Genomic DNA, 27,505 nt, shown 5'->3' with positions numbered 1-27,505 from the left:
CTGCCAAAACACTGTGAGGATTCATCCTATTGGGGCCTTTTTCTGCTCTTTGGGTCGGAGGGGTTCGTGGATCACGCTATGTCTCCTCTTGTTGAAGTGTAGCTGTCTCTGCCTGCACACACAGTGGTGCTGGTTTTAAATTGCTGCTCAGCGATTCATGCTCGTACACCTGAGCAGTGCAGCACTCAGCTCAGGCCAGCTGCCCAAGTGTTTCCCGGGCCTTGCAGGTGGGCTCTACAGCCTGGGCTTCTGCATGTGTCTGCAAGATGTGCTGTTTGATGTGGGCAGAAGGGAGGTTGCGCACAAAGGCTTCAGAGGCATTGCTTAGGAGGTTTTTCACACTAGAAGTTGAGGAAGACAGCAAGATGGAAGCAAACAACAAAGTCACCTAATCCCTGGAGACCGCAGGCTCCTAGAGCAGAGCACACGACTGCAGGAGCTGAACTCTGATTCCTCACGTGCGTTATGTTCCCCTCTTTCCCTCCTGTGTTTCAGGCCAACCTCCACTGCAGGAACATGTCTTCCTACGGACAGCTGATCAGCTCCCGCTGCTACAACCCCTGTGAGGTGACCTGCCCGCGGCCATATGCCGATGCCTGGAACGAGCCCTGCGTGACATCCTGCGGTGACTCCAGAGCCGTGGTCTACCCACCCCCAGTGGCCATCACCTTCCCCGGACCCATCCTCGCCTCGTGCCCCCAGGAGAGCTACGTGGGCACCTCAGAACCCCAGTGCATTGGCGGCCCATACACTGCCGGCGGCTACCTGGGGTACAGAGGCTCAGTGGGCACCGGGTACTCCTACCCCTCCTATTCCCGTCAGCTCAACAGATACCGCTATGGAGGCTGTGGGCCATGCTAAAGCAGCAGGAATATTTTGGGGGAAAAAAAATGCCAAGAAATGGGTAATAAGATTCAGATTCTGGAATGAGCAGAGGGACATTGTTTTCAGAGGCACAAAACACCCGCTGCTTCTATTTATTGTGGGAGCCAAGGGTGCTCAGGAGCTTTGAAACTCTATCCAGTGCATGAAGTTCTCTTTTCTGTAGTACTCCATCTCTTTCCAAATGATGTTGATATGGCCTTATTCACGTAGCAGACCAGGTATGCAATCATCCAAGATCCACTCCTCATGATCAGAGTGATGTAGCAAGGAATTAACAGCCAATCCAATGCGACCATGTGTGCCAAGGTGTATCATCTGTCTGTGGCCTTTACCTTTTAAGAAAATGCATGTCAACATGTAAAGTGCAGAATAGGAAAATGGTGCTTTCCTTGTAAAGCTCTCTCTCTCTCCTCACTGAAAGCACTTATTCTTCCTCAGAGTGGGATTGTTGAAGCCTATCACTGCCAGAAAAAAAAGAAGACCGCCTTGTGCACATGCAGCTCCTGGGAGTGGGGGATTGGTTGTAGAACTGTTTCAATCTCTGGAACTATGTTCTTTCAATGTCTCACTTTTTTGCGTTGAAAATGTATGTTTCTCTTTTCATTCTAATTAAAACAAATCAGACTAAATTATCAGACTTTGGTTAACTTGCCTCTTTACCTTTTGTTTTATAAACCACTCATTGTAGTACATCTCTCTCAGGAGAAGTATTGGTAGTGCTGCGCACTGCCTATAACCCACTGTCCCATGCCAATGATATAAGAACCAAGTCCTTGAAATGATCAATGGCATTGCAAACAACCAGCACAAATAACCTTCCCCCGTCATAACTTCACCTGTGGTATGGAGCAGCAATGCACTGGTTATTGAGTGGACAAGAACTTGCAGATGTTGACCAGAGGTTCGTGTGCATAGTCCAATGCAGATGTTTCATGATCAGTGTGGGCTGTACTGCTGAACAGTCCACATCTGGGCTATTGCAAACCACTAAAAGAAGCTATCAGCTCAGACCGTCTACACCCACTATTCACTGGTATTAATACCTGGATATATAGGTGTTGGAAACGATTCCTGTTTGGGGGAAGGTATCAACATTTCAAAATTTTTCTGCAGATTTTTTTTTTTTTCCATATATATGTTTCCTCAGAAAATGTAAGCTCTGGGAAAAGACCTCTATCAAAAGAAATTGGGTTTAGAAATTTGGCCTTTCTTTTTTAGAGCAGCTGAACGATGTGGACCTAAGTGTTGAAGGATCTCTCCAGCTCTAGCAAATGTCTGACATCAAGGATGCATGGCACATTAATATGTGGTTCATGGGGGCTCAGACACATCATTCAAGGACTAGGAGAGAAATCCTGCACCAGATAGATTAGAGGACGAATTGAGTGGGCCTTTATCTGTTGAAGGGACAAAGGGGCTACAGGTGGCTTTGTTTTGTTTTTATAAGTGGAACAAATGTATATGTCCTTCCCATGCCTACATGCATCTCAGCCTCTCCATGTTGACAGGAGCACATGTTCCAAAGTTGTTATACGCTTCTCCCAAATATCTATAGGATGCTGTCAGAGAAGACGTGGGAGAGTTTTGGGACCCAACACAGCAACCCTCGACTTCTTGTTCTAAACTGAATGCTTTCCATGCAGCTCTACCTCTGACATGAGCTCTGTAGCTCCTTCGAAGTAAAGGGAACGGTGACAAAGGGCATTATATGAGGAACTGGCCAAAGGCTAGTTTTTCACTCATTAGCACACATTGCTGATACAAGCTTAAGAAACCAGTGCCGCACGCCGAAGCCTCAGAGAATGGCTCAGCATGCTGAGAGTGAAGCTGTAAAAGGAAACTAGTCCATTTGCCCACCCTGCTCCATGCTGTACTTATCCAAGGTCCTCTGAGAACACCTGAAGCAGATCACAGACTCTTGGGCAATACCCTTAGGTTGCATGGGACAGATGTAAAACAGTGTCTACAAAAAAAGCTGCCATTCTCCTAGGGGCTTAATTGAAGACATAACACTCAAACACGACTAACGATGCCATCAAGCATAATGAGCCAACTGAACGAGGGGCATCTGGTAGAAAGCGAACAATACGCTAGGCAAGGCCCTCCAGTGGGACACAGAGGGTGCTGGAGGCAGGAATATTTCCTTTATATACCTGTGGAAGTCAGATTTACAAGACAGCTCAGCTTGCTAAATGCTCGGCTATGTTCCCAGTCACCGCGGGTCCGTAGCTCCCCATCTGAATCTCGGAAGACACAATCCTCCCCTCAGCACTTGGGCAGCTTCAGAGGATAAGACTGCCCTTTCAGGGATACCTACCTCCTAGCCCCAGAGCTGCTAGGGAGCACTGCTCTCAAGCCCAGCCTTCCCACATGGCCTAGAAACATGGCAGTGAACTGCTCCGGGCTCCTTCCTGCCCCCAGTCACAAAGCCACCAGAGACACTGCTGACGGGTGCACCAGACGGCTCTGCAGGAGAACTTTTGCCATGGTGTCTCCTGCTTGTGCACATGCAATCAAAAGAGCCCAGGAAGCCATACTACGCTCTTGTGTGTGACTACGAGAGATGGGAATATCAATGAAGAGTCCCTGGGCTCTTGTCCCTGCCTTTCCCCTGACTCACCAGAAGATTTGGGCACAGTGAATTCGTTCCTACACCCTAATTATCTCCTCACCTACTGCAGAGTCAAGACTTTCCTGCATTGCATGGTTGTGTTGAGAAGTTCCCATGGAGAAAGCATTTAAACAGAGAAGGCATTGCTGCAGTGCAAGGCAGTGCTTTCACAGTGTCTGGAGCTGAAGGAGGCCTGTGAAGGCCTTAGAGCTGCCAGAGCACACGTGTAAACAGGGGAGGTGGACACATAGGGACTAGGCAGTTCAGAGCTCTGGAGTATCATTTGACAAGTCTCTCTAAGGCCTCTCAGAGGAGAAACATTACTCAGGCAGGAAAGGATTGAATAAGGGACATTCCTGGCTGCCTTCTTGGGGAGGAAGGGAGTAGCCTTGGCCACTTTCCATTCCTCTATGGGGTGAAAGGACCTCTCCAAGGCTTCCAACCAGAGCAAGAGTACCCCTGCCTTGGCAGTCAAGGGCTCAGCCTACACAAGGGGTGGCAGAAAATGTACTCCCAGCCCTGGCATGCATGCCCAGGCCTTGGCTACAGGCTGGGGTTTCTTGGGCCCTTACCTGCAGGGCCTCTTCCTTTCCTGCCCAGGAAGGGGACACAGTGAAGCCTGACTCTGGAGCTCCTCTACCTTGCAGCCCAGTATGCCCTTTCACACCAGGCACACAGCCTTCACTTGGTGCCTGAGAATGTCTTGGTTGTGACCCCTGCCACCCCCAAGCCCAAACCGTGATCTGAGACTTACCACCCTCTGCCCCTGGTGCCAGGGGCCCCCAGCGTGCCCCAGGCCCATGGATTTTGGGGATCCATTGGCATGAGCCGTGCCCAAGAGCCTCAGCCCACTCCATCCTCACCTCACATATCACAGGAAGGAGCTTTCTCTCTCTCTAGTTAACTCTGGAGCAAAATACTTCCTCTCATCTGAAAGGGAACAACATCTTATAGCACCAACTGAACCTACAGCATCCATCTTTGAAGGGATCCAACATCTTTGGAAGCAGGTATGAAAACCCAGAAGTGCTGAAGGTTTGCATAAAGGACCGTTAATGTGAAGTTTCTTCTTACCACACCTTAGAGCATAGAAGCTCTAAATAGCAACCTCCTCCAGCAAGCCAGAGCCAATTGGCTGATTCAGCCATATGTATAAACTAAATAAAAATAAAAAAACAAACAAAAAAACAACTGCTATATATACCTCTCCATCAATACAGCTGAAAGCCCATTTCTGGAGTTTCAGGAAATATAGTGTTAAGATCCCTGACTGGTTTAAACATACACGACTCCACCAAAGACAGACAGCTAAGGACCTTGTCTGTGTTCTCTCTACATGTGTCTTTGAAAGTTGCAAAGTAAGCCATGTTTGCAATGGCGAAGCAATTTTAGCCTCAAAGCAACCTAAGGAATGGATGTGTTTGATGACCAATCCCTTCTGTAGGTGCCAAAATCATGGAGTAATGATTAGGAAGTTCACGCCCACCAATTACCACAACTAGGAAAACTTTTTGGAAACTATTCCACCAGACAGTAACAGGAATCACCAAGTGTGGTGCAAGACGGAAGAGAAGGAAGAAACATTTATGCATGAGTCCCTACAACCAAAATGCGTTGCCCTTTCAGGGGTTCCTTATCACTATTATATTCTTAGCTGCATAACATGATGACACTTTGGTCACACCTTAAGGAGAGGCTGGACTCTAAGAACTTTACCACCCAACCTACGGACTTCCTTTCTTTCAGTAGGACTGAAGCAAGGTTTATGCTTTAACTCCTTCAGGACATGGGGGAGAACCAGAGGGTAATGGAGATAAAGAGATCAGTCATTTTCATGTGAAGGAAAAGAAAACAAAAGAAATCAGATGCAAGTAACATCACTTTAAAACTGGGGCACCATTTTCTACTTTCGACTCAAGGGCTTTATGCAAGTGGCACACGAGGACGGTGAAACTCCGTAATACTTCCTTCACCTCTATGCAGCCCCAGCAAGCACTACCCAAGTGACCTGCACCAAGGTACTTGGCATTATGCGTCAGGTATTTACTGCGGAACTAACAACAGTAAACTATATTATATAGGAATGAAAGGAGGAAAAGAGCAGAGGTTTTTGCAGTAAATGTGAAGGAAGCACCTCCTCAGAGACCACGTGCCAACTCTTTGCCATAAGTGTAAGTTCCCAAGATGGGCATCAACAGCCTGAAATCTCCGTCATGGTGGGAATAGAGAGTAAAGGATTTAGTTGGATTTACCCATAGGTGTGACGATGACCTTCCATTGTATAGTGCACTTGGCTCCTTAACAAGGAACCAGAACTCATTAAGTTCACTGGAAGCTAGCCCGTGCATTTCAGTAGGTCGTGTAGCAGACAGATCCTGAATAGCTGGAGTGTCTAAATCCAGCAGATTAAAGTTTTAACACCATCCCTTGGAGGTGTGAAAAAAAAAAATTCTGTAATGTCCCAACCAAACGCTAGCATGGTTTTAAAGCACCAAAAATAGAAAACTCCACATAAAAGCAGATCCTCCCATGGAAACATGCGATTTTGAGGAAGAAAACACATGAAAGTTGCATTAACTCTTTTGTGTGCCTTCCAGTCAAGTCAAAGAGGAAATGAATTGAGCCTAAAATGTCTGAGGAAGAAACTTTGGGTGTAGAGTGAAACTGCAATTATCAGGCAACACACAGGCAATGAGTAAAAAAAGCATCTGCATGTATTACAGTGTCGTGTGCAATCAATTCTTTTCTGTTACTAATCAACACCTTTCCCATCCAGGGCATCTCCCATCCTCCGGGCAAGATGGGAAATAGTATAAAAGCAGTCACTACTCAGGGATCCTCTATCCACATCTCATCACCTCTCCACTCCAGCAAACCGAGTAAGTTGGACATCTCTCAATACCTTCTTCTGGTTGTGAATACATTGCTTTAGCAACTGCTTTAGATGAATTCTGCCAAAACACTGTGAGGATTCATCCTATTGGGGCCTTTTTCTGCTCTTTGGGTCGGAGGGGTTCGTGGATCACGCTATGTCTCCTCTTGTTGAAGTGTAGCTGTCTCTGCCTGCACACACAGTGGTGCTGGTTTTAAATTGCTGCTCAGCGATTCATGCTCGTACACCTGAGCAGTGCAGCACTCAGCTCAGGCCAGCTGCCCAAGTGTTTCCCGGGCCTTGCAGGTGGGCTCTACAGCCTGGGCTTCTGCATGTGTCTGCAAGATGTGCTGTTTGATGTGGGCAGAAGGGAGGTTGCGCACAAAGGCTTCAGAGGCATTGCTTAGGAGGTTTTTCACACTAGAAGTTGAGGAAGACAGCAAGATGGAAGCAAACAACAAAGTCACCTAATCCCTGGAGACCGCAGGCTCCTAGAGCAGAGCACACGACTGCAGGAGCTGAACTCTGATTCCTCACGTGCGTTATGTTCCCCTCTTTCCCTCCTGTGTTTCAGGCCAACCTCCACTGCAGGAACATGTCTTCCTACGGACAGCTGATCAGCTCCCGCTGCTACAACCCCTGTGAGGTGACCTGCCCGCGGCCATATGCCGATGCCTGGAACGAGCCCTGCGTGACATCCTGCGGTGACTCCAGAGCCGTGGTCTACCCACCCCCAGTGGCCATCACCTTCCCCGGACCCATCCTCGCCTCGTGCCCCCAGGAGAGCTACGTGGGCACCTCAGAACCCCAGTGCATTGGCGGCCCATACACTGCCGGCGGCTACCTGGGGTACAGAGGCTCAGTGGGCACCGGGTACTCCTACCCCTCCTATTCCCGTCAGCTCAACAGATACCGCTATGGAGGCTGTGGGCCATGCTAAAGCAGCAGGAATATTTTGGGGGAAAAAAAATGCCAAGAAATGGGTAATAAGATTCAGATTCTGGAATGAGCAGAGGGACATTGTTTTCAGAGGCACAAAACACCCGCTGCTTCTATTTATTGTGGGAGCCAAGGGTGCTCAGGAGCTTTGAAACTCTATCCAGTGCATGAAGTTCTCTTTTCTGTAGTACTCCATCTCTTTCCAAATGATGTTGATATGGCCTTATTCACGTAGCAGACCAGGTATGCAATCATCCAAGATCCACTCCCCATGATCAGAGTGATGTAGCAAGGAATTAACAGCCAATCCAATGTGACCATGTGTGCCAAGGTGTATCATCTGTCTGTGGCCTTTACCTTTTAAGAAAATGCATGTCAACATGTAAAGTGTAGAATAGGAAAAGCTACATGGTGCTTTCCTTGTAAAGCTCTCTCTCTCTCCTCACTGAAAGCACTTATTCTTCCTCAGAGTGGGATTGTTGAAGCCTATCACTGCCAGAAAAAAAAGAAGACCGCCTTGTGCACATGCAGCTCCTGGGAGTGGGGGATTGGTTGTAGAACTGTTTCAATCTCTGGAACTATGTTCTTTCAATGTCTCACTTTTTTGCGTTGAAAATGTATGTTTCTCTTTTCATTCTAATTAAAACAAATCAGACTAAATTATCAGACTTTGGTTAACTTGCCTCTTTACCTTTTGTTTTATAAACCACTCATTGTAGTACATCTCTCTCAGGAGAAGTATTGGTAGTGCTGCGCACTGCCTATAACCCACTGTCCCATGCCAATGATATAAGAACCAAGTCCTTGAAATGATCAATGGCATTGCAAACAACCAGCACAAATAACCTTCCCCCGTCATAACTTCACCTGTGGTATGGAGCAGCAATGCACTGGTTATTGAGTGGACAAGAACTTGCAGATGTTGACCAGAGGTTCGTGTGCATAGTCCAATGCAGATGTTTCATGATCAGTGTGGGCTGTACTGCTGAACAGTCCACATCTGGGCTATTGCAAACCACTAAAAGAAGCTATCAGCTCAGACCGTCTACACCCACTATTCACTGGTATTAATACCTGGATATATAGGTGTTGGAAACGATTCCTGTTTGGGGGAAGGTATCAACATTTCAAAATTTTTCTGCAGATTTTTTTTTTTTCCATATATATGTTTCCTCAGAAAATGTAAGCTCTGGGAAAAGACCTCTATCAAAAGAAATTGGGTTTAGAAATTTGGCCTTTCTTTTTTAGAGCAGCTGAACGATGTGGACCTAAGTGTTGAAGGATCTCTCCAGCTCTAGCAAATGTCTGACATCAAGGATGCATGGCACATTAATATGTGGTTCATGGGGGCTCAGACACATCATTCAAGGACTAGGAGAGAAATCCTGCACCAGATAGATTAGAGGACGAATTGAGTGGGCCTTTATCTGTTGAAGGGACAAAGGGGCTACAGGTGGCTTTGTTTTGTTTTTATAAGTGGAACAAATGTATATGTCCTTCCCATGCCTACATGCATCTCAGCCTCTCCATGTTGACAGGAGCACATGTTCCAAAGTTGTTATACGCTTCTCCCAAATATCTATAGGATGCTGTCAGAGAAGACGTGGGAGAGTTTTGGGACCCAACACAGCAACCCTCGACTTCTTGTTCTAAACTGAATGCTTTCCATGCAGCTCTACCTCTGACATGAGCTCTGTAGCTCCTTCGAAGTAAAGGGAACGGTGACAAAGGGCATTATATGAGGAACTGGCCAAAGGCTAGTTTTTCACTCATTAGCACACATTGCTGATACAAGCTTAAGAAACCAGTGCCGCACGCCGAAGCCTCAGAGAATGGCTCAGCATGCTGAGAGTGAAGCTGTAAAAGGAAACTAGTCCATTTGCCCACCCTGCTCCATGCTGTACTTATCCAAGGTCCTCTGAGAACACCTGAAGCAGATCACAGACTCTTGGGCAATACCCTTAGGTTGCATGGGACAGATGTAAAACAGTGTCTACAAAAAAAGCTGCCATTCTCCTAGGGGCTTAATTGAAGACATAACACTCAAACACGACTAACGATGCCATCAAGCATAATGAGCCAACTGAACGAGGGGCATCTGGTAGAAAGCGAACAATACGCTAGGCAAGGCCCTCCAGTGGGACACAGAGGGTGCTGGAGGCAGGAATATTTCCTTTATATACCTGTGGAAGTCAGATTTACAAGACAGCTCAGCTTGCTAAATGCTCGGCTATGTTCCCAGTCACCGCGGGTCCGTAGCTCCCCATCTGAATCTCGGAAGACACAATCCTCCCCTCAGCACTTGGGCAGCTTCAGAGGATAAGACTGCCCTTTCAGGGATACCTACCTCCTAGCCCCAGAGCTGCTAGGGAGCACTGCTCTCAAGCCCAGCCTTCCCACATGGCCTAGAAACATGGCAGTGAACTGCTCCGGGCTCCTTCCTGCCCCCAGTCACAAAGCCACCAGAGACACTGCTGACGGGTGCACCAGACGGCTCTGCAGGAGAACTTTTGCCATGGTGTCTCCTGCTTGTGCACATGCAATCAAAAGAGCCCAGGAAGCCATACTACGCTCTTGTGTGTGACTACGAGAGATGGGAATATCAATGAAGAGTCCCTGGGCTCTTGTCCCTGCCTTTCCCCTGACTCACCAGAAGATTTGGGCACAGTGAATTCGTTCCTACACCCTAATTATCTCCTCACCTACTGCAGAGTCAAGACTTTCCTGCATTGCATGGTTGTGTTGAGAAGTTCCCATGGAGAAAGCATTTAAACAGAGAAGGCATTGCTGCAGTGCAAGGCAGTGCTTTCACAGTGTCTGGAGCTGAAGGAGGCCTGTGAAGGCCTTAGAGCTGCCAGAGCACACGTGTAAACAGGGGAGGTGGACACATAGGGACTAGGCAGTTCAGAGCTCTGGAGTATCATTTGACAAGTCTCTCTAAGGCCTCTCAGAGGAGAAACATTACTCAGGCAGGAAAGGATTGAATAAGGGACATTCCTGGCTGCCTTCTTGGGGAGGAAGGGAGTAGCCTTGGCCACTTTCCATTCCTCTATGGGGTGAAAGGACCTCTCCAAGGCTTCCAACCAGAGCAAGAGTACCCCTGCCTTGGCAGTCAAGGGCTCAGCCTACACAAGGGGTGGCAGAAAATGTACTCCCAGCCCTGGCATGCATGCCCAGGCCTTGGCTACAGGCTGGGGTTTCTTGGGCCCTTACCTGCAGGGCCTCTTCCTTTCCTGCCCAGGAAGGGGACACAGTGAAGCCTGACTCTGGAGCTCCTCTACCTTGCAGCCCAGTATGCCCTTTCACACCAGGCACACAGCCTTCACTTGGTGCCTGAGAATGTCTTGGTTGTGACCCCTGCCACCCCCAAGCCCAAACCGTGATCTGAGACTTACCACCCTCTGCCCCTGGTGCCAGGGGCCCCCAGCGTGCCCCAGGCCCATGGATTTTGGGGATCCATTGGCATGAGCCGTGCCCAAGAGCCTCAGCCCACTCCATCCTCACCTCACATATCACAGGAAGGAGCTTTCTCTCTCTCTAGTTAACTCTGGAGCAAAATACTTCCTCTCATCTGAAAGGGAACAACATCTTATAGCACCAACTGAACCTACAGCATCCATCTTTGAAGGGATCCAACATCTTTGGAAGCAGGTATGAAAACCCAGAAGTGCTGAAGGTTTGCATAAAGGACCGTTAATGTGAAGTTTCTTCTTACCACACCTTAGAGCATAGAAGCTCTAAATAGCAACCTCCTCCAGCAAGCCAGAGCCAATTGGCTGATTCAGCCATATGTATAAACTAAATAAAAATAAAAAAACAAACAAAAAAACAACTGCTATATATACCTCTCCATCAATACAGCTGAAAGCCCATTTCTGGAGTTTCAGGAAATATAGTGTTAAGATCCCTGACTGGTTTAAACATACACGACTCCACCAAAGACAGACAGCTAAGGACCTTGTCTGTGTTCTCTCTACATGTGTCTTTGAAAGTTGCAAAGTAAGCCATGTTTGCAATGGCGAAGCAATTTTAGCCTCAAAGCAACCTAAGGAATGGATGTGTTTGATGACCAATCCCTTCTGTAGGTGCCAAAATCATGGAGTAATGATTAGGAAGTTCACGCCCACCAATTACCACAACTAGGAAAACTTTTTGGAAACTATTCCACCAGACAGTAACAGGAATCACCAAGTGTGGTGCAAGACGGAAGAGAAGGAAGAAACATTTATGCATGAGTCCCTACAACCAAAATGCGTTGCCCTTTCAGGGGTTCCTTATCACTATTATATTCTTAGCTGCATAACATGATGACACTTTGGTCACACCTTAAGGAGAGGCTGGACTCTAAGAACTTTACCACCCAACCTACGGACTTCCTTTCTTTCAGTAGGACTGAAGCAAGGTTTATGCTTTAACTCCTTCAGGACATGGGGGAGAACCAGAGGGTAATGGAGATAAAGAGATCAGTCATTTTCATGTGAAGGAAAAGAAAACAAAAGAAATCAGATGCAAGTAACATCACTTTAAAACTGGGGCACCATTTTCTACTTTCGACTCAAGGGCTTTATGCAAGTGGCACACGAGGACGGTGAAACTCCGTAATACTTCCTTCACCTCTATGCAGCCCCAGCAAGCACTACCCAAGTGACCTGCACCAAGGTACTTGGCATTATGCGTCAGGTATTTACTGCGGAACTAACAACAGTAAACTATATTATATAGGAATGAAAGGAGGAAAAGAGCAGAGGTTTTTGCAGTAAATGTGAAGGAAGCACCTCCTCAGAGACCACGTGCCAACTCTTTGCCATAAGTGTAAGTTCCCAAGATGGGCATCAACAGCCTGAAATCTCCGTCATGGTGGGAATAGAGAGTAAAGGATTTAGTTGGATTTACCCATAGGTGTGACGATGACCTTCCATTGTATAGTGCACTTGGCTCCTTAACAAGGAACCAGAACTCATTAAGTTCACTGGAAGCTAGCCCGTGCATTTCAGTAGGTCGTGTAGCAGACAGATCCTGAATAGCTGGAGTGTCTAAATCCAGCAGATTAAAGTTTTAACACCATCCCTTGGAGGTGTGAAAAAAAAAAATTCTGTAATGTCCCAACCAAACGCTAGCATGGTTTTAAAGCACCAAAAATAGAAAACTCCACATAAAAGCAGATCCTCCCATGGAAACATGCGATTTTGAGGAAGAAAACACATGAAAGTTGCATTAACTCTTTTGTGTGCCTTCCAGTCAAGTCAAAGAGGAAATGAATTGAGCCTAAAATGTCTGAGGAAGAAACTTTGGGTGTAGAGTGAAACTGCAATTATCAGGCAACACACAGGCAATGAGTAAAAAAAGCATCTGCATGTATTACAGTGTCGTGTGCAATCAATTCTTTTCTGTTACTAATCAACACCTTTCCCATCCAGGGCATCTCCCATCCTCCGGGCAAGATGGGAAATAGTATAAAAGCAGTCACTACTCAGGGATCCTCTATCCACATCTCATCACCTCTCCACTCCAGCAAACCGAGTAAGTTGGACATCTCTCAATACCTTCTTCTGGTTGTGAATACATTGCTTTAGCAACTGCTTTAGATGAATTCTGCCAAAACACTGTGAGGATTCATCCTATTGGGGCCTTTTTCTGCTCTTTGGGTCGGAGGGGTTCGTGGATCACGCTATGTCTCCTCTTGTTGAAGTGTAGCTGTCTCTGCCTGCACACACAGTGGTGCTGGTTTTAAATTGCTGCTCAGCGATTCATGCTCGTACACCTGAGCAGTGCAGCACTCAGCTCAGGCCAGCTGCCCAAGTGTTTCCCGGGCCTTGCAGGTGGGCTCTACAGCCTGGGCTTCTGCATGTGTCTGCAAGATGTGCTGTTTGATGTGGGCAGAAGGGAGGTTGCGCACAAAGGCTTCAGAGGCATTGCTTAGGAGGTTTTTCACACTAGAAGTTGAGGAAGACAGCAAGATGGAAGCAAACAACAAAGTCACCTAATCCCTGGAGACCGCAGGCTCCTAGAGCAGAGCACACGACTGCAGGAGCTGAACTCTGATTCCTCACGTGCGTTATGTTCCCCTCTTTCCCTCCTGTGTTTCAGGCCAACCTCCACTGCAGGAACATGTCTTCCTACGGACAGCTGATCAGCTCCCGCTGCTACAACCCCTGTGAGGTGACCTGCCCGCGGCCATATGCCGATGCCTGGAACGAGCCCTGCGTGACATCCTGCGGTGACTCCAGAGCCGTGGTCTACCCACCCCCAGTGGCCATCACCTTCCCCGGACCCATCCTCGCCTCGTGCCCCCAGGAGAGCTACGTGGGCACCTCAGAACCCCAGTGCATTGGCGGCCCATACACTGCCGGCGGCTACCTGGGGTACAGAGGCTCAGTGGGCACCGGGTACTCCTACCCCTCCTATTCCCGTCAGCTCAACAGATACCGCTATGGAGGCTGTGGGCCATGCTAAAGCAGCAGGAATATTTTGGGGGAAAAAAAATGCCAAGAAATGGGTAATAAGATTCAGATTCTGGAATGAGCAGAGGGACATTGTTTTCAGAGGCACAAAACACCCGCTGCTTCTATTTATTGTGGGAGCCAAGGGTGCTCAGGAGCTTTGAAACTCTATCCAGTGCATGAAGTTCTCTTTTCTGTAGTACTCCATCTCTTTCCAAATGATGTTGATATGGCCTTATTCACGTAGCAGACCAGGTATGCAATCATCCAAGATCCACTCCCCATGATCAGAGTGATGTAGCAAGGAATTAACAGCCAATCCAATGCGACCATGTGTGCCAAGGTGTATCATCTGTCTGTGGCCTTTACCTTTTAAGAAAATGCATGTCAACATGTAAAGTGCAGAATAGGAAAATGGTGCTTTCCTTGTAAAGCTCTCTCTCTCTCCTCACTGAAAGCACTTATTCTTCCTCAGAGTGGGATTGTTGAAGCCTATCACTGCCAGAAAAAAAAGAAGACCGCCTTGTGCACATGCAGCTCCTGGGAGTGGGGGATTGGTTGTAGAACTGTTTCAATCTCTGGAACTATGTTCTTTCAATGTCTCACTTTTTTGCGTTGAAAATGTATGTTTCTCTTTTCATTCTAATTAAAACAAATCAGACTAAATTATCAGACTTTGGTTAACTTGCCTCTTTACCTTTTGTTTTATAAACCACTCATTGTAGTACATCTCTCTCAGGAGAAGTATTGGTAGTGCTGCGCACTGCCTATAACCCACTGTCCCATGCCAATGATATAAGAACCAAGTCCTTGAAATGATCAATGGCATTGCAAACAACCAGCACAAATAACCTTCCCCCGTCATAACTTCACCTGTGGTATGGAGCAGCAATGCACTGGTTATTGAGTGGACAAGAACTTGCAGATGTTGACCAGAGGTTCGTGTGCATAGTCCAATGCAGATGTTTCATGATCAGTGTGGGCTGTACTGCTGAACAGTCCACATCTGGGCTATTGCAAACCACTAAAAGAAGCTATCAGCTCAGACCGTCTACACCCACTATTCACTGGTATTAATACCTGGATATATAGGTGTTGGAAACGATTCCTGTTTGGGGGAAGGTATCAACATTTCAAAATTTTTCTGCAGATTTTTTTTTTTTCCATATATATGTTTCCTCAGAAAATGTAAGCTCTGGGAAAAGACCTCTATCAAAAGAAATTGGGTTTAGAAATTTGGCCTTTCTTTTTTAGAGCAGCTGAACGATGTGGACCTAAGTGTTGAAGGATCTCTCCAGCTCTAGCAAATGTCTGACATCAAGGATGCATGGCACATTAATATGTGGTTCATGGGGGCTCAGACACATCATTCAAGGACTAGGAGAGAAATCCTGCACCAGATAGATTAGAGGACGAATTGAGTGGGCCTTTATCTGTTGAAGGGACAAAGGGGCTACAGGTGGCTTTGTTTTGTTTTTATAAGTGGAACAAATGTATATGTCCTTCCCATGCCTACATGCATCTCAGCCTCTCCATGTTGACAGGAGCACATGTTCCAAAGTTGTTATACGCTTCTCCCAAATATCTATAGGATGCTGTCAGAGAAGACGTGGGAGAGTTTTGGGACCCAACACAGCAACCCTCGACTTCTTGTTCTAAACTGAATGCTTTCCATGCAGCTCTACCTCTGACATGAGCTCTGTAGCTCCTTCGAAGTAAAGGGAACGGTGACAAAGGGCATTATATGAGGAACTGGCCAAAGGCTAGTTTTTCACTCATTAGCACACATTGCTGATACAAGCTTAAGAAACCAGTGCCGCACGCCGAAGCCTCAGAGAATGGCTCAGCATGCTGAGAGTGAAGCTGTAAAAGGAAACTAGTCCATTTGCCCACCCTGCTCCATGCTGTACTTATCCAAGGTCCTCTGAGAACACCTGAAGCAGATCACAGACTCTTCTGGGCAATACCCTTAGGTTGCATGGGACAGATGTAAAACAGTGTCTACAAAAAAAGCTGCCATTCTCCTAGGGGCTTAATTGAAGACATAACACTCAAACACGACTAACGATGCCATCAAGCATAATGAGCCAACTGAACGAGGGGCATCTGGTAGAAAGCGAACAATACGCTAGGCAAGGCCCTCCAGTGGGACACAGAGGGTGCTGGAGGCAGGAATATTTCCTTTATATACCTGTGGAAGTCAGATTTACAAGACAGCTCAGCTTGCTAAATGCTCGGCTATGTTCCCAGTCACCGCGGGTCCGTAGCTCCCCATCTGAATCTCGGAAGACACAATCCTCCCCTCAGCACTTGGGCAGCTTCAGAGGATAAGACTGCCCTTTCAGGGATACCTACCTCCTAGCCCCAGAGCTGCTAGGGAGCACTGCTCTCAAGCCCAGCCTTCCCACATGGCCTAGAAACATGGCAGTGAACTGCTCCGGGCTCCTTCCTGCCCCCAGTCACAAAGCCACCAGAGACACTGCTGACGGGTGCACCAGACGGCTCTGCAGGAGAACTTTTGCCATGGTGTCTCCTGCTTGTGCACATGCAATCAAAAGAGCCCAGGAAGCCATACTACGCTCTTGTGTGTGACTACGAGAGATGGGAATATCAATGAAGAGTCCCTGGGCTCTTGTCCCTGCCTTTCCCCTGACTCACCAGAAGATTTGGGCACAGTGAATTCGTTCCTACACCCTAATTATCTCCTCACCTACTGCAGAGTCAAGACTTTCCTGCATTGCATGGTTGTGTTGAGAAGTTCCCATGGAGAAAGCATTTAAACAGAGAAGGCATTGCTGCAGTGCAAGGCAGTGCTTTCACAGTGTCTGGAGCTGAAGGAGGCCTGTGAAGGCCTTAGAGCTGCCAGAGCACACGTGTAAACAGGGGAGGTGGACACATAGGGACTAGGCAGTTCAGAGCTCTGGAGTATCATTTGACAAGTCTCTCTAAGGCCTCTCAGAGGAGAAACATTACTCAGGCAGGAAAGGATTGAATAAGGGACATTCCTGGCTGCCTTCTTGGGGAGGAAGGGAGTAGCCTTGGCCACTTTCCATTCCTCTATGGGGTGAAAGGACCTCTCCAAGGCTTCCAACCAGAGCAAGAGTACCCCTGCCTTGGCAGTCAAGGGCTCAGCCTACACAAGGGGTGGCAGAAAATGTACTCCCAGCCCTGGCATGCATGCCCAGGCCTTGGCTACAGGCTGGGGTTTCTTGGGCCCTTACCTGCAGGGCCTCTTCCTTTCCTGCCCAGGAAGGGGACACAGTGAAGCCTGACTCTGGAGCTCCTCTACCTTGCAGCCCAGTATGCCCTTTCACACCAGGCACACAGCCTTCACTTGGTGCCTGAGAATGTCTTGGTTGTGACCCCTGCCACCCCCAAGCCCAAACCGTGATCTGAGACTTACCACCCTCTGCCCCTGGTGCCAGGGGCCCCCAGCGTGCCCCAGGCCCATGGATTTTGGGGATCCATTGGCATGAGCCGTGCCCAAGAGCCTCAGCCCACTCCATCCTCACCTCACATATCACAGGAAGGAGCTTTCTCTCTCTCTAGTTAACTCTGGAGCAAAATACTTCCTCTCATCTGAAAGGGAACAACATCTTATAGCACCAACTGAACCTACAGCATCCATCTTTGAAGGGATCCAACATCTTTGGAAGCAGGTATGAAAACCCAGAAGTGCTGAAGGTTTGCATAAAGGACCGTTAATGTGAAGTTTCTTCTTACCACACCTTAGAGCATAGAAGCTCTAAATAGCAACCTCCTCCAGCAAGCCAGAGCCAATTGGCTGATTCAGCCATATGTATAAACTAAATAAAAATAAAAAAACAAACAAAAAAACAACTGCTATATATACCTCTCCATCAATACAGCTGAAAGCCCATTTCTGGAGTTTCAGGAAATATAGTGTTAAGATCCCTGACTGGTTTAAACATACACGACTCCACCAAAGACAGACAGCTAAGGACCTTGTCTGTGTTCTCTCTACATGTGTCTTTGAAAGTTGCAAAGTAAGCCATGTTTGCAATGGCGAAGCAATTTTAGCCTCAAAGCAACCTAAGGAATGGATGTGTTTGATGACCAATCCCTTCTGTAGGTGCCAAAATCATGGAGTAATGATTAGGAAGTTCACGCCCACCAATTACCACAACTAGGAAAACTTTTTGGAAACTATTCCACCAGACAGTAACAGGAATCACCAAGTGTGGTGCAAGACGGAAGAGAAGGAAGAAACATTTATGCATGAGTCCCTACAACCAAAATGCGTTGCCCTTTCAGGGGTTCCTTATCACTATTATATTCTTAGCTGCATAACATGATGACACTTTGGTCACACCTTAAGGAGAGGCTGGACTCTAAGAACTTTACCACCCAACCTACGGACTTCCTTTCTTTCAGTAGGACTGAAGCAAGGTTTATGCTTTAACTCCTTCAGGACATGGGGGAGAACCAGAGGGTAATGGAGATAAAGAGATCAGTCATTTTCATGTGAAGGAAAAGAAAACAAAAGAAATCAGATGCAAGTAACATCACTTTAAAACTGGGGCACCATTTTCTACTTTCGACTCAAGGGCTTTATGCAAGTGGCACACGAGGACGGTGAAACTCCGTAATACTTCCTTCACCTCTATGCAGCCCCAGCAAGCACTACCCAAGTGACCTGCACCAAGGTACTTGGCATTATGCGTCAGGTATTTACTGCGGAACTAACAACAGTAAACTATATTATATAGGAATGAAAGGAGGAAAAGAGCAGAGGTTTTTGCAGTAAATGTGAAGGAAGCACCTCCTCAGAGACCACGTGCCAACTCTTTGCCATAAGTGTAAGTTCCCAAGATGGGCATCAACAGCCTGAAATCTCCGTCATGGTGGGAATAGAGAGTAAAGGATTTAGTTGGATTTACCCATAGGTGTGACGATGACCTTCCATTGTATAGTGCACTTGGCTCCTTAACAAGGAACCAGAACTCATTAAGTTCACTGGAAGCTAGCCCGTGCATTTCAGTAGGTCGTGTAGCAGACAGATCCTGAATAGCTGGAGTGTCTAAATCCAGCAGATTAAAGTTTTAACACCATCCCTTGGAGGTGTGAAAAAAAAAAATTCTGTAATGTCCCAACCAAACGCTAGCATGGTTTTAAAGCACCAAAAATAGAAAACTCCACATAAAAGCAGATCCTCCCATGGAAACATGCGATTTTGAGGAAGAAAACACATGAAAGTTGCATTAACTCTTTTGTGTGCCTTCCAGTCAAGTCAAAGAGGAAATGAATTGAGCCTAAAATGTCTGAGGAAGAAACTTTGGGTGTAGAGTGAAACTGCAATTATCAGGCAACACACAGGCAATGAGTAAAAAAAGCATCTGCATGTATTACAGTGTCGTGTGCAATCAATTCTTTTCTGTTACTAATCAACACCTTTCCCATCCAGGGCATCTCCCATCCTCCGGGCAAGATGGGAAATAGTATAAAAGCAGTCACTACTCAGGGATCCTCTATCCACATCTCATCACCTCTCCACTCCAGCAAACCGAGTAAGTTGGACATCTCTCAATACCTTCTTCTGGTTGTGAATACATTGCTTTAGCAACTGCTTTAGATGAATTCTGCCAAAACACTGTGAGGATTCATCCTATTGGGGCCTTTTTCTGCTCTTTGGGTCGGAGGGGTTCGTGGATCACGCTATGTCTCCTCTTGTTGAAGTGTAGCTGTCTCTGCCTGCACACACAGTGGTGCTGGTTTTAAATTGCTGCTCAGCGATTCATGCTCGTACACCTGAGCAGTGCAGCACTCAGCTCAGGCCAGCTGCCCAAGTGTTTCCCGGGCCTTGCAGGTGGGCTCTACAGCCTGGGCTTCTGCATGTGTCTGCAAGATGTGCTGTTTGATGTGGGCAGAAGGGAGGTTGCGCACAAAGGCTTCAGAGGCATTGCTTAGGAGGTTTTTCACACTAGAAGTTGAGGAAGACAGCAAGATGGAAGCAAACAACAAAGTCACCTAATCCCTGGAGACCGCAGGCTCCTAGAGCAGAGCACACGACTGCAGGAGCTGAACTCTGATTCCTCACGTGCGTTATGTTCCCCTCTTTCCCTCCTGTGTTTCAGGCCAACCTCCACTGCAGGAACATGTCTTCCTACGGACAGCTGATCAGCTCCCGCTGCTACAACCCCTGTGAGGTGACCTGCCCGCGGCCATATGCCGATGCCTGGAACGAGCCCTGCGTGACATCCTGCGGTGACTCCAGAGCCGTGGTCTACCCACCCCCAGTGGCCATCACCTTCCCCGGACCCATCCTCGCCTCGTGCCCCCAGGAGAGCTACGTGGGCACCTCAGAACCCCAGTGCATTGGCGGCCCATACACTGCCGGCGGCTACCTGGGGTACAGAGGCTCAGTGGGCACCGGGTACTCCTACCCCTCCTATTCCCGTCAGCTCAACAGATACCGCTATGGAGGCTGTGGGCCATGCTAAAGCAGCAGGAATATTTTGGGGGAAAAAAAATGCCAAGAAATGGGTAATAAGATTCAGATTCTGGAATGAGCAGAGGGACATTGTTTTCAGAGGCACAAAACACCCGCTGCTTCTATTTATTGTGGGAGCCAAGGGTGCTCAGGAGCTTTGAAACTCTATCCAGTGCATGAAGTTCTCTTTTCTGTAGTACTCCATCTCTTTCCAAATGATGTTGATATGGCCTTATTCACGTAGCAGACCAGGTATGCAATCATCCAAGATCCACTCCCCATGATCAGAGTGATGTAGCAAGGAATTAACAGCCAATCCAATGCGACCATGTGTGCCAAGGTGTATCATCTGTCTGTGGCCTTTACCTTTTAAGAAAATGCATGTCAACATGTAAAGTGCAGAATAGGAAAATGGTGCTTTCCTTGTAAAGCTCTCTCTCTCTCCTCACTGAAAGCACTTATTCTTCCTCAGAGTGGGATTGTTGAAGCCTATCACTGCCAGAAAAAAAAGAAGACCGCCTTGTGCACATGCAGCTCCTGGGAGTGGGGGATTGGTTGTAGAACTGTTTCAATCTCTGGAACTATGTTCTTTCAATGTCTCACTTTTTTGCGTTGAAAATGTATGTTTCTCTTTTCATTCTAATTAAAACAAATCAGACTAAATTATCAGACTTTGGTTAACTTGCCTCTTTACCTTTTGTTTTATAAACCACTCATTGTAGTACATCTCTCTCAGGAGAAGTATTGGTAGTGCTGCGCACTGCCTATAACCCACTGTCCCATGCCAATGATATAAGAACCAAGTCCTTGAAATGATCAATGGCATTGCAAACAACCAGCACAAATAACCTTCCCCCGTCATAACTTCACCTGTGGTATGGAGCAGCAATGCACTGGTTATTGAGTGGACAAGAACTTGCAGATGTTGACCAGAGGTTCGTGTGCATAGTCCAATGCAGATGTTTCATGATCAGTGTGGGCTGTACTGCTGAACAGTCCACATCTGGGCTATTGCAAACCACTAAAAGAAGCTATCAGCTCAGACCGTCTACACCCACTATTCACTGGTATTAATACCTGGATATATAGGTGTTGGAAACGATTCCTGTTTGGGGGAAGGTATCAACATTTCAAAATTTTTCTGCAGATTTTTTTTTTTTCCATATATATGTTTCCTCAGAAAATGTAAGCTCTGGGAAAAGACCTCTATCAAAAGAAATTGGGTTTAGAAATTTGGCCTTTCTTTTTTAGAGCAGCTGAACGATGTGGACCTAAGTGTTGAAGGATCTCTCCAGCTCTAGCAAATGTCTGACATCAAGGATGCATGGCACATTAATATGTGGTTCATGGGGGCTCAGACACATCATTCAAGGACTAGGAGAGAAATCCTGCACCAGATAGATTAGAGGACGAATTGAGTGGGCCTTTATCTGTTGAAGGGACAAAGGGGCTACAGGTGGCTTTGTTTTGTTTTTATAAGTGGAACAAATGTATATGTCCTTCCCATGCCTACATGCATCTCAGCCTCTCCATGTTGACAGGAGCACATGTTCCAAAGTTGTTATACGCTTCTCCCAAATATCTATAGGATGCTGTCAGAGAAGACGTGGGAGAGTTTTGGGACCCAACACAGCAACCCTCGACTTCTTGTTCTAAACTGAATGCTTTCCATGCAGCTCTACCTCTGACATGAGCTCTGTAGCTCCTTCGAAGTAAAGGGAACGGTGACAAAGGGCATTATATGAGGAACTGGCCAAAGGCTAGTTTTTCACTCATTAGCACACATTGCTGATACAAGCTTAAGAAACCAGTGCCGCACGCCGAAGCCTCAGAGAATGGCTCAGCATGCTGAGAGTGAAGCTGTAAAAGGAAACTAGTCCATTTGCCCACCCTGCTCCATGCTGTACTTATCCAAGGTCCTCTGAGAACACCTGAAGCAGATCACAGACTCTTCTGGGCAATACCCTTAGGTTGCATGGGACAGATGTAAAACAGTGTCTACAAAAAAAGCTGCCATTCTCCTAGGGGCTTAATTGAAGACATAACACTCAAACACGACTAACGATGCCATCAAGCATAATGAGCCAACTGAACGAGGGGCATCTGGTAGAAAGCGAACAATACGCTAGGCAAGGCCCTCCAGTGGGACACAGAGGGTGCTGGAGGCAGGAATATTTCCTTTATATACCTGTGGAAGTCAGATTTACAAGACAGCTCAGCTTGCTAAATGCTCGGCTATGTTCCCAGTCACCGCGGGTCCGTAGCTCCCCATCTGAATCTCGGAAGACACAATCCTCCCCTCAGCACTTGGGCAGCTTCAGAGGATAAGACTGCCCTTTCAGGGATACCTACCTCCTAGCCCCAGAGCTGCTAGGGAGCACTGCTCTCAAGCCCAGCCTTCCCACATGGCCTAGAAACATGGCAGTGAACTGCTCCGGGCTCCTTCCTGCCCCCAGTCACAAAGCCACCAGAGACACTGCTGACGGGTGCACCAGACGGCTCTGCAGGAGAACTTTTGCCATGGTGTCTCCTGCTTGTGCACATGCAATCAAAAGAGCCCAGGAAGCCATACTACGCTCTTGTGTGTGACTACGAGAGATGGGAATATCAATGAAGAGTCCCTGGGCTCTTGTCCCTGCCTTTCCCCTGACTCACCAGAAGATTTGGGCACAGTGAATTCGTTCCTACACCCTAATTATCTCCTCACCTACTGCAGAGTCAAGACTTTCCTGCATTGCATGGTTGTGTTGAGAAGTTCCCATGGAGAAAGCATTTAAACAGAGAAGGCATTGCTGCAGTGCAAGGCAGTGCTTTCACAGTGTCTGGAGCTGAAGGAGGCCTGTGAAGGCCTTAGAGCTGCCAGAGCACACGTGTAAACAGGGGAGGTGGACACATAGGGACTAGGCAGTTCAGAGCTCTGGAGTATCATTTGACAAGTCTCTCTAAGGCCTCTCAGAGGAGAAACATTACTCAGGCAGGAAAGGATTGAATAAGGGACATTCCTGGCTGCCTTCTTGGGGAGGAAGGGAGTAGCCTTGGCCACTTTCCATTCCTCTATGGGGTGAAAGGACCTCTCCAAGGCTTCCAACCAGAGCAAGAGTACCCCTGCCTTGGCAGTCAAGGGCTCAGCCTACACAAGGGGTGGCAGAAAATGTACTCCCAGCCCTGGCATGCATGCCCAGGCCTTGGCTACAGGCTGGGGTTTCTTGGGCCCTTACCTGCAGGGCCTCTTCCTTTCCTGCCCAGGAAGGGGACACAGTGAAGCCTGACTCTGGAGCTCCTCTACCTTGCAGCCCAGTATGCCCTTTCACACCAGGCACACAGCCTTCACTTGGTGCCTGAGAATGTCTTGGTTGTGACCCCTGCCACCCCCAAGCCCAAACCGTGATCTGAGACTTACCACCCTCTGCCCCTGGTGCCAGGGGCCCCCAGCGTGCCCCAGGCCCATGGATTTTGGGGATCCATTGGCATGAGCCGTGCCCAAGAGCCTCAGCCCACTCCATCCTCACCTCACATATCACAGGAAGGAGCTTTCTCTCTCTCTAGTTAACTCTGGAGCAAAATACTTCCTCTCATCTGAAAGGGAACAACATCTTATAGCACCAACTGAACCTACAGCATCCATCTTTGAAGGGATCCAACATCTTTGGAAGCAGGTATGAAAACCCAGAAGTGCTGAAGGTTTGCATAAAGGACCGTTAATGTGAAGTTTCTTCTTACCACACCTTAGAGCATAGAAGCTCTAAATAGCAACCTCCTCCAGCAAGCCAGAGCCAATTGGCTGATTCAGCCATATGTATAAACTAAATAAAAATAAAAAAACAAACAAAAAAACAACTGCTATATATACCTCTCCATCAATACAGCTGAAAGCCCATTTCTGGAGTTTCAGGAAATATAGTGTTAAGATCCCTGACTGGTTTAAACATACACGACTCCACCAAAGACAGACAGCTAAGGACCTTGTCTGTGTTCTCTCTACATGTGTCTTTGAAAGTTGCAAAGTAAGCCATGTTTGCAATGGCGAAGCAATTTTAGCCTCAAAGCAACCTAAGGAATGGATGTGTTTGATGACCAATCCCTTCTGTAGGTGCCAAAATCATGGAGTAATGATTAGGAAGTTCACGCCCACCAATTACCACAACTAGGAAAACTTTTTGGAAACTATTCCACCAGACAGTAACAGGAATCACCAAGTGTGGTGCAAGACGGAAGAGAAGGAAGAAACATTTATGCATGAGTCCCTACAACCAAAATGCGTTGCCCTTTCAGGGGTTCCTTATCACTATTATATTCTTAGCTGCATAACATGATGACACTTTGGTCACACCTTAAGGAGAGGCTGGACTCTAAGAACTTTACCACCCAACCTACGGACTTCCTTTCTTTCAGTAGGACTGAAGCAAGGTTTATGCTTTAACTCCTTCAGGACATGGGGGAGAACCAGAGGGTAATGGAGATAAAGAGATCAGTCATTTTCATGTGAAGGAAAAGAAAACAAAAGAAATCAGATGCAAGTAACATCACTTTAAAACTGGGGCACCATTTTCTACTTTCGACTCAAGGGCTTTATGCAAGTGGCACACGAGGACGGTGAAACTCCGTAATACTTCCTTCACCTCTATGCAGCCCCAGCAAGCACTACCCAAGTGACCTGCACCAAGGTACTTGGCATTATGCGTCAGGTATTTACTGCGGAACTAACAACAGTAAACTATATTATATAGGAATGAAAGGAGGAAAAGAGCAGAGGTTTTTGCAGTAAATGTGAAGGAAGCACCTCCTCAGAGACCACGTGCCAACTCTTTGCCATAAGTGTAAGTTCCCAAGATGGGCATCAACAGCCTGAAATCTCCGTCATGGTGGGAATAGAGAGTAAAGGATTTAGTTGGATTTACCCATAGGTGTGACGATGACCTTCCATTGTATAGTGCACTTGGCTCCTTAACAAGGAACCAGAACTCATTAAGTTCACTGGAAGCTAGCCCGTGCATTTCAGTAGGTCGTGTAGCAGACAGATCCTGAATAGCTGGAGTGTCTAAATCCAGCAGATTAAAGTTTTAACACCATCCCTTGGAGGTGTGAAAAAAAAAAATTCTGTAATGTCCCAACCAAACGCTAGCATGGTTTTAAAGCACCAAAAATAGAAAACTCCACATAAAAGCAGATCCTCCCATGGAAACATGCGATTTTGAGGAAGAAAACACATGAAAGTTGCATTAACTCTTTTGTGTGCCTTCCAGTCAAGTCAAAGAGGAAATGAATTGAGCCTAAAATGTCTGAGGAAGAAACTTTGGGTGTAGAGTGAAACTGCAATTATCAGGCAACACACAGGCAATGAGTAAAAAAAGCATCTGCATGTATTACAGTGTCGTGTGCAATCAATTCTTTTCTGTTACTAATCAACACCTTTCCCATCCAGGGCATCTCCCATCCTCCGGGCAAGATGGGAAATAGTATAAAAGCAGTCACTACTCAGGGATCCTCTATCCACATCTCATCACCTCTCCACTCCAGCAAACCGAGTAAGTTGGACATCTCTCAATACCTTCTTCTGGTTGTGAATACATTGCTTTAGCAACTGCTTTAGATGAATTCTGCCAAAACACTGTGAGGATTCATCCTATTGGGGCCTTTTTCTGCTCTTTGGGTCGGAGGGGTTCGTGGATCACGCTATGTCTCCTCTTGTTGAAGTGTAGCTGTCTCTGCCTGCACACACAGTGGTGCTGGTTTTAAATTGCTGCTCAGCGATTCATGCTCGTACACCTGAGCAGTGCAGCACTCAGCTCAGGCCAGCTGCCCAAGTGTTTCCCGGGCCTTGCAGGTGGGCTCTACAGCCTGGGCTTCTGCATGTGTCTGCAAGATGTGCTGTTTGATGTGGGCAGAAGGGAGGTTGCGCACAAAGGCTTCAGAGGCATTGCTTAGGAGGTTTTTCACACTAGAAGTTGAGGAAGACAGCAAGATGGAAGCAAACAACAAAGTCACCTAATCCCTGGAGACCGCAGGCTCCTAGAGCAGAGCACACGACTGCAGGAGCTGAACTCTGATTCCTCACGTGCGTTATGTTCCCCTCTTTCCCTCCTGTGTTTCAGGCCAACCTCCACTGCAGGAACATGTCTTCCTACGGACAGCTGATCAGCTCCCGCTGCTACAACCCCTGTGAGGTGACCTGCCCGCGGCCATATGCCGATGCCTGGAACGAGCCCTGCGTGACATCCTGCGGTGACTCCAGAGCCGTGGTCTACCCACCCCCAGTGGCCATCACCTTCCCCGGACCCATCCTCGCCTCGTGCCCCCAGGAGAGCTACGTGGGCACCTCAGAACCCCAGTGCATTGGCGGCCCATACACTGCCGGCGGCTACCTGGGGTACAGAGGCTCAGTGGGCACCGGGTACTCCTACCCCTCCTATTCCCGTCAGCTCAACAGATACCGCTATGGAGGCTGTGGGCCATGCTAAAGCAGCAGGAATATTTTGGGGGAAAAAAAATGCCAAGAAATGGGTAATAAGATTCAGATTCTGGAATGAGCAGAGGGACATTGTTTTCAGAGGCACAAAACACCCGCTGCTTCTATTTATTGTGGGAGCCAAGGGTGCTCAGGAGCTTTGAAACTCTATCCAGTGCATGAAGTTCTCTTTTCTGTAGTACTCCATCTCTTTCCAAATGATGTTGATATGGCCTTATTCACGTAGCAGACCAGGTATGCAATCATCCAAGATCCACTCCCCATGATCAGAGTGATGTAGCAAGGAATTAACAGCCAATCCAATGCGACCATGTGTGCCAAGGTGTATCATCTGTCTGTGGCCTTTACCTTTTAAGAAAATGCATGTCAACATGTAAAGTGCAGAATAGGAAAATGGTGCTTTCCTTGTAAAGCTCTCTCTCTCTCCTCACTGAAAGCACTTATTCTTCCTCAGAGTGGGATTGTTGAAGCCTATCACTGCCAGAAAAAAAAGAAGACCGCCTTGTGCACATGCAGCTCCTGGGAGTGGGGGATTGGTTGTAGAACTGTTTCAATCTCTGGAACTATGTTCTTTCAATGTCTCACTTTTTTGCGTTGAAAATGTATGTTTCTCTTTTCATTCTAATTAAAACAAATCAGACTAAATTATCAGACTTTGGTTAACTTGCCTCTTTACCTTTTGTTTTATAAACCACTCATTGTAGTACATCTCTCTCAGGAGAAGTATTGGTAGTGCTGCGCACTGCCTATAACCCACTGTCCCATGCCAATGATATAAGAACCAAGTCCTTGAAATGATCAATGGCATTGCAAACAACCAGCACAAATAACCTTCCCCCGT

General features: G+C 47.2%; 5 protein-coding genes across 5 annotated transcripts; all 5 read left to right on the top strand.

The window, feature by feature from the left end:
• The first annotated feature begins 417 nt into the window (after positions 1-417).
• On the top strand, positions 418-1,514 carry LOC132245754 (beta-keratin-related protein-like). The gene has a single exon (XM_059718602.1). The coding sequence runs from the start codon at positions 466-468 to the stop codon at positions 859-861; it is 396 nt and encodes a 131-aa protein (XP_059574585.1). The 5' UTR covers positions 418-465; the 3' UTR covers positions 862-1,514.
• A 5,350-nt stretch (positions 1,515-6,864) lies between these two features.
• LOC132245759 (beta-keratin-related protein-like) lies at positions 6,865-7,967 on the top strand. Its single transcript, XM_059718607.1, has one exon. It carries the CDS (start codon positions 6,913-6,915, stop codon positions 7,306-7,308), a length of 396 nt encoding a protein of 131 aa, XP_059574590.1. The 5' UTR covers positions 6,865-6,912; the 3' UTR covers positions 7,309-7,967.
• Positions 7,968-13,316: 5,349 nt separating this feature from the next.
• Positions 13,317-14,413, top strand: LOC132245723 (beta-keratin-related protein-like). Its single transcript, XM_059718580.1, has one exon. It carries the CDS (start codon positions 13,365-13,367, stop codon positions 13,758-13,760), a length of 396 nt encoding a protein of 131 aa, XP_059574563.1. The 5' UTR covers positions 13,317-13,364; the 3' UTR covers positions 13,761-14,413.
• A 5,351-nt stretch (positions 14,414-19,764) lies between these two features.
• Positions 19,765-20,861, top strand: LOC132245721 (beta-keratin-related protein-like). Its single transcript, XM_059718578.1, has one exon. The coding sequence runs from the start codon at positions 19,813-19,815 to the stop codon at positions 20,206-20,208; it is 396 nt and encodes a 131-aa protein (XP_059574561.1). The 5' UTR covers positions 19,765-19,812; the 3' UTR covers positions 20,209-20,861.
• Positions 20,862-26,212: 5,351 nt separating this feature from the next.
• On the top strand, positions 26,213-27,309 carry LOC132245720 (beta-keratin-related protein-like). Its single transcript, XM_059718576.1, has one exon. The coding sequence runs from the start codon at positions 26,261-26,263 to the stop codon at positions 26,654-26,656; it is 396 nt and encodes a 131-aa protein (XP_059574559.1). The 5' UTR covers positions 26,213-26,260; the 3' UTR covers positions 26,657-27,309.
• The last annotated feature ends 196 nt before the right edge of the window (positions 27,310-27,505 follow it).

This window comes from Alligator mississippiensis, chromosome 15, assembly GCF_030867095.1.
Source record: "Alligator mississippiensis isolate rAllMis1 chromosome 15, rAllMis1, whole genome shotgun sequence".
Lineage (NCBI taxonomy): Eukaryota > Metazoa > Chordata > Crocodylia > Alligatoridae > Alligator > Alligator mississippiensis.
The sequence above is the reverse complement of the archived record's forward strand: the minus strand, read 5'-3'. Positions and strand labels throughout refer to the sequence as shown.

Excerpts from the sequence above, each read along its gene's own strand:
- LOC132245754 (XM_059718602.1), top strand. The coding sequence starts at position 466 with ATGTTCCCCTCTTTCCCTCCTGTGTTTCAGGCCAACCTCCACTGCAGG.
- LOC132245721 (XM_059718578.1), top strand. The coding sequence starts at position 19,813 with ATGTTCCCCTCTTTCCCTCCTGTGTTTCAGGCCAACCTCCACTGCAGG.
- LOC132245759 (XM_059718607.1), top strand. The coding sequence starts at position 6,913 with ATGTTCCCCTCTTTCCCTCCTGTGTTTCAGGCCAACCTCCACTGCAGG.
- LOC132245723 (XM_059718580.1), top strand. The coding sequence starts at position 13,365 with ATGTTCCCCTCTTTCCCTCCTGTGTTTCAGGCCAACCTCCACTGCAGG.
- LOC132245720 (XM_059718576.1), top strand. The coding sequence starts at position 26,261 with ATGTTCCCCTCTTTCCCTCCTGTGTTTCAGGCCAACCTCCACTGCAGG.